Source organism: Dipteris shenzhenensis, chromosome 5 (genome assembly GCF_047967505.1).
Source record: "Dipteris shenzhenensis isolate YYH24624 ecotype China chromosome 5, Dip_SZ_1.0, whole genome shotgun sequence".
NCBI lineage: Eukaryota > Viridiplantae > Streptophyta > Polypodiopsida > Gleicheniales > Dipteridaceae > Dipteris > Dipteris shenzhenensis.
In genome coordinates, this window is record NC_141600.1 from 3,653,190 (window position 1) to 3,659,191 (window position 6,002).

At 47.0% G+C, this 6,002-nt stretch overlaps 1 protein-coding gene across 2 annotated transcripts; it reads left to right on the forward strand.

Moving 5' to 3' along the window:
* The first annotated feature begins 888 nt into the window (after positions 1 to 888).
* On the forward strand, positions 889 to 5,751 carry LOC147901515 (pentatricopeptide repeat-containing protein At1g11290, chloroplastic-like). 2 transcript variants are annotated; one of them, XM_087374695.1, is made up of 2 exons: positions 889 to 3,344; positions 3,585 to 5,751. In XM_087374695.1, exons 1-2 carry the CDS (start codon positions 1,442 to 1,444, stop codon positions 4,064 to 4,066), a joined length of 2,385 nt encoding a protein of 794 aa, XP_087230821.1. In that variant the 5' UTR covers positions 889 to 1,441; the 3' UTR covers positions 4,067 to 5,751. The 2 variants fall into 2 exon arrangements, with proteins under 2 accessions (XP_087230821.1, XP_087230822.1); XM_087374696.1 differs by having other exon boundaries at positions 1,913 to 2,059; positions 2,230 to 5,751.
* The last annotated feature ends 251 nt before the right edge of the window (positions 5,752 to 6,002 follow it).

Sequence of the window (6,002 nt, forward strand, 5' to 3'; positions counted from 1 at the left end):
GTGAACCAACCTGTGCAAATATGCCATAGAAGAGGCACACAAGCTAACATTAAACAAGAAAAACCCAAACAAATGGTACGTGCTCGGACCCATGGAATGAGGATCTGCGGTTTGAGGGAAGGCTACATTGCCAGCAAGTCGGCATGAAGTAGCTAAGAGCCCTATTGCCACGGTTTGTTTTCTAGCAGAGCATAATCGACCCATTCCCAAACTCACACCCTCCATTCCTTGTAAAGCAAGAGCTTGAAATTGGTGCATTTTTTGGCTTGCCAAGAGGTAGGTCTAAGTGAAGGTAATTCTAACGAAGCGAAAAATCACCATTTTCAATTTTCAAAGAATCATGATTTGTTTATGGTCCACTTGCTATTTTCTTCTCTACATATTTTTAGCCACTCTCTCGCCCCCCCCTCCCCCCCCCCCCTCTCTCATGAGCTTTCAATTCATCATCTTTCCACCCTCTTTTCCGTGCTACAAATCCAATTGGTATTTTAGATTTTGGGCATGCCTTATGAATGATTAATTATCATTTACCTTCTTTCTTTTTTTGCACGGAAAAAGAATTTTATTAAATGTAAAATAAGAAAAGAAGAAGAGCAGCATAAAGAGCTTTAACTGCCGGAGTCAGTGCACACTAGAGTTGCCCATGCTCGCCCATCGTGCATTGAATGCATCTGGGCCGTGGGCTCGATGTGGGCAGGCAATCTTACCCGTCCATGATCCGTGGGCAGTGCCCATGGTGCCCCTAGCTGGTCTCTTCTATCCAACCTCCCAAAAACTATGAGAGCAATGAGACAAGGAGAGCAAGTTAAAGAAGGTGCAAATGGTGGATGAATAGAGCATATACAAAAACACGAGGGAACTGCAAGCGTAGGGAGAAGCTTGAAGGCACTGGAATGCACTCTAAGAGCTCACTCCACCCGCTACAAAATGCTGGAATTATATGCCAGAAATGGGCACATGTGCGCCCTGTTGGAGACGGGAAAATCTCCTCTGTAAGAGATCATTTCGGGGCTTGGCTACCTGCATTGGCAAATGAAATGGTTGCCTGGAGTTTGCAGGCATGAGTAATTTTCAAGCAAGTGCAGCATATTTGCTACTATATGCCGCGGGATCGGGCTCTAACTATCATGGTCTGAGCTGCCAAACAACGAACTGGACCTTACCCTAACAAAAAGCAAGCGCATTGGATGCACCTTCGGTGAAGGTATTGGTGGAAGCCTGCGCTGACAGTAGTGGGTCACGAAATTCGGGCTGTCTATGGGGACTCAGATCTGAAGAGGATGCATCGGTCAGGCAGCGGCCAAGGCTGAGACTATTGAATTCTTTTGTCCACTCGAAATTGGCCCAGGAACTCGTACACACTTGTTGCATGGGTTGAGCATGACCACTGAAGGACCCAACATTTTTCTTACCTTGCGGAGCTCATTCCTTTCGGACCCACATGTCGGGCCTTACGCTTCTCCCTCACAACATTGATCGTGCTGGTGCCGATGTCCGCCAGCAATCGGAAACCCTCAAGCTCTTCATGCTTTGCGCCTCTCAGCGTTCCGCTTGCTTGATTGTGTCTTTTCTATGCGGGGTTTCCGTGCTTAAAGTTGCACTTGGGTTGTTGATGGGTCTACAGCTCAGGCTGACTCTCTTCCACAATTTCTTTGGTGCAGGCAGAGCAGGAAATGCAATCCACAACAGGGTACCTCAGCCGAACGAGGTTGATGAAATTCATGCTAGTATGCTGGAACGTCTAAATGTGCTTCAACTGTTCGACATAAACAATGTGATGCAAATGTATGTGAAGCGTGGAGACATGGTGGATGCTCGCCGAGTGTTTGAAAATATGCCTAACCGCAATGTAGTCTCATGGAACATTATGATCCTGGGCTATGCGAATCAGGACCAGGGTGCGTGGGCTTTGGAATTGTATGCACGTATGCGTCAAGAAGGTGTTCGGCCGAGTGACCGAACCTTTGTTGGTGCTTTGAAGGCTTGCAGTAGCATGGGAGCATTGGAAGAAACCAATAGCGGTGATGAAAAGGTCCCAAGAGCAGGATGCCTGGAGAAGGTTAGAGCCATATACTCTCAACTAATAAAAAGTGGCTTTGAGTCAGATGTATTCGTGGGAAATACCTTGGCAAATACTTATGCAAAATTTGGGAGCCTGGAGGATGCACAGCGTGTCTTTGAAGAATTGCCTTCTCGTAATGTGGTTTCTTGGAATGCAATGATCCTCAGGTATGCCCAGCAGGAAGAGAGTGCACAGGCATTGGAGACATATGTGCGGATGCACCAAGAGGGTGTCCAACCTAATGACCGTACCTTTGTCGGTGCTTTGAAGGCTTGCAGTAGCCTGGCAGCACTGGAAGACGGGAAGCAATTTGATGACAAATTTGTGAAAACAGGATGCCTGGAGAAAGGTAGGGCCATCCACTTCCAAGTTGTGAAGACTGGCTGCGAGTTAGATTTATTCGTGGCAACCACCCTGGTGGATATGTATGCTAAATGTGGGGGCCTGGAGGATGCACAGCGTGTCTTTGACGAATCGCCTCATCGCGATGTAGTTTCATGGAATTCCATGATCCTGGGCTATGCCAATCAAGAAAAGGGTACGCTAGCTTTGGACTTGTATGCATGGATGCAGCACGAAGGTGGCCAGCCAAATGCTGGAACTTTTGTTAGTGCGTTGAAGGCTTGCAGTAGCCTTGCAGTAGTGGACGAAGAGAAGGGAATTGAGGGGAATTGTGCAAAAACAGGATGCTTGGAGAAAGGTAGAGCTATTCACTTTCAAGTACTAAACAGGGGCTTTGAATCAGATGTATTTGTGGCAACCACTTTGGTGGATATGTATACAAAATGTGGGAACCTGGAGGACGCACGGCGTGTCTTTGACCAATTGCGTTATGGTGGTGTGGTTTCCTGGAATGCTATGGTCCTGGGCTATGCCAATCAGGAAGAGGGTGCTCTGGCTTTGGACTCGTATGTACAGATGCACCATGAAGGTGTCCAGCCGGATGACCGAACCTTTGTTGGTGCATTGAAGGCTTGCAGTAGCCTGGCAGCACTGGATGAGGGGAAAAAAGTTGATGAGAAATGTGAAGAAATGGGGTGCCTGGGAAAAGGTAGAGCCATTCATTTCCACGTTTTAAAGAGTGGTTTTGAGGCAGATGTATTTGTGGGAAACATCTTGGTGGATATGTATGCAAAATGTGGGGCCTTGGAGGATGCACGGCGTGCCTTTGATGAATTGCTGCATCGTGATGTGGTTTCGTGGAATGCCATGATCTTGGGGTATGCCAAGCAAGAAGAAAGCGAGGAGGCTTTTAGACTGTATATGCGAATGCAAGAACAAGGTCTGTCACCAAACTCTTTTACTTTTGTTGCTGTGTTGAAAGCATGTTGCAACACAGCAGCTCTAGAAACTGCGAAGGAACTCCACTCTCAGATCGTTAAGGTTGGTTTTGCCACTACTGCGATTGTGACAAACAGCCTTATTGACATTTATGCTAAAAGTGGGAGTATGGTTGATGCTCAGTGGTTGTTTGATACATTGCCCAAAAGTGATATCGTACCATGGAATGCATTGGTTGCAGGATATGCCCGCCAGGGAGAGAGTGAACTAGTGTTTCATTTGTTTGAGAATATGAGACAGGAGGGCATACAGCCAGATGAGGTCACGTTTCTGAGTGTACTCACCGTATGCAGTCATGTTGGGCTTGTAGACAAGTGCCAGAAGTACTTTGAAACTATGAGCAAACATGATGGTGTAATCCCAACGATTGAGCACTACACATGCATGGTCGATCTCCTTGGCCGTGCTGGTCAACTTGACCAGGCAGTGGTGACAGTGGAGAAGATGCCCTTCCAACCTAATGCTGTTGTGTGGTTGAGCATGTTGGGGGCTTGTCAAAAATGGAAGAATGTAGAGATTGGAAGGCATGCCTTTGAAAATTTGGTGAGGCTAGACAAAAATATTCCTGCAGCATATGTCTTGATGGCCAACATATATGCGGATGCTCTTATGCATAATGAGTGTGATAGGATTGAGGTAATGAGGAAGAATGCTCAGGCATGAAAGAAGTCAGGAAAAAGCTGGTTTGTGTTGGGGGATAGGAGACATACCCAAAGTGAAGACATTTATGCAAAGCTTAAAGATATCTTCTTCAAAATGCAGGAGGATGGATATTCACCCTCTCTGGATTCTGGACTGTGGGGGCAGGAAATATGATGACGAGAAGGAAGACGCACTGTGTGGGCACAGTGAGAAGCTGGCTATTGGGTGCACACTAATCAATACTACTGAGGCGTCTCATACACATTACAAATCTGTGGGTTTTTTATGATTGTCACATGGTCACTGCTCTGATATAAAAGATAGAGCAGCGAACGATCATATGCAGAGATGCAAGTCGAATTCATAATTACAAGGATTGAAAATGTTCTTGTGAGGTCTATTTGTAACAACACTACATGAATAGAAGTGTATCTCACTAAGTAGGATCGTCTACAACTATGTGTGGTCTTCTCTGAAAGAAAATGTGTATATTCCCCTTATTAGGGTTGGATCTATTACGGAGACATTCGGGATGAGCTGATGCCTTATTCATGTCAAGCACAGCCAACAGCCCCCGTCCTGTTGTTTCTGTTGGAGGATAGATGGTTACGTGCCCATCAGTGACCCCCCAAATGAGTGCAAGGGGGAGGCGGACCAGGGATTAGATGCGGGCAGTGTTTGAGCCTGCCACATGGGATGATCTAACAGGGAATGCAAGGCTGCCACATGGAAAGCACATGGGTTGCCATGTGGGCAGCAAGCACAGACAGAAAACAAAGGAAGATGTACTTAGCTACTTGGAGAGGTCTGCAACAGAGTCAGAGCAGCAGCAGCACCTGGAACCCTGCTAGGAAGTGCCTCGATGCCACGTGGCATCCTCTAGTTGGTGCCTAGCTTCAATACGACCTGAAAAGTGGCCTGGAACAGCGCCGCAGTGCATCTGGAAGCCTACGTGGCTTGCTAGAGCAGTAAGATACAGTGTGGGGTGGACCAGGAAGGGGTCGGGACTGCAGGCGCTTGTGCAGATCAGTACAGAGGGTCGGAGAGGGCTGTATGAAGCTGGAGCAGAGGCATCAGGGATGGAACAGGTCCAGCGCGAAGGCAGGGAAGCAGGAACAGGATTGCGACTTATTGGAGAGCAGTTCTTGCCAGGGAAAAGGCCTGGAAACAGGCTGGAATCAGTTTGGATCAGTCTAAGCCAGTGGCAGGCTGCCATATGGCCAGACTGGGCAGTAAACTGCAGCCGGATTTATAGACGAGCCGATAAAAGGAAGCCATTCCATGGCTCATTCCATTCAATTGATGAGCAGTTGTTGGGAGCATATTAGCTTGCTTCAAGGTGCCATCCAGGAGGATACAAAGGCAACAAAGGAAGTGGCTGATTGCAGCATACAAGGAGCTCACAGGTCTTCACCATTGACTGCCCTCACAGCAGCAAGGAAGATGGGATCACGGAGGGAAGATTGGCTGCATTCAGAGCAGCAGGGAGGTCAAGGAATGCAACTACTCTGTGCTTTTTAACAACTCGGAGATAGGAATTTACAGGCTTTTAATGCAGAATTTTATGAGGTGCTCATGAATGGATATAGGAAAGGAGATTGCATGAGTGAGAGCTTGCATAACTTGACAAATTGCTCAATATTAATAGCAATAATGAGATATACACAATTAAACTTGGATTGAGGGGCCAACACCCCCCCCCTCCCCCCCGAAAAAAAAAAACCATGCCCCTTCCCCTTATCCAGGCTCTTTTATTTCTTGAAATGGAGATACAATACCAGGGTGACATGCACCCTACAGGTTGGAGCTAGTGAGTAGTAGACTCCAGGGGTACCTCAATCCGCAAGGAAGATGCCTGCATAGTCACAACTTCATCCCACATGAGATGCATGTTCTAGATTTCTAGAAAAGAGAAAATTTCAATGCGAAAATGTACAGCAAACAAACAATGCTCAGA

Coding starts and splice junctions, on each gene's coding strand:
- LOC147901515 (XM_087374695.1), top strand. CDS start 1,442: ATGTCGGGCCTTACGCTTCTCCCTCACAACATTGATCGTGCTGGTGCC. Junction 3,345..3,584: donor TATGCGAATGCAAGAACAAG/GTCTGTCACCAA, acceptor CATTGGTTGCAG/GATATGCCCGCCAGGGAGAG.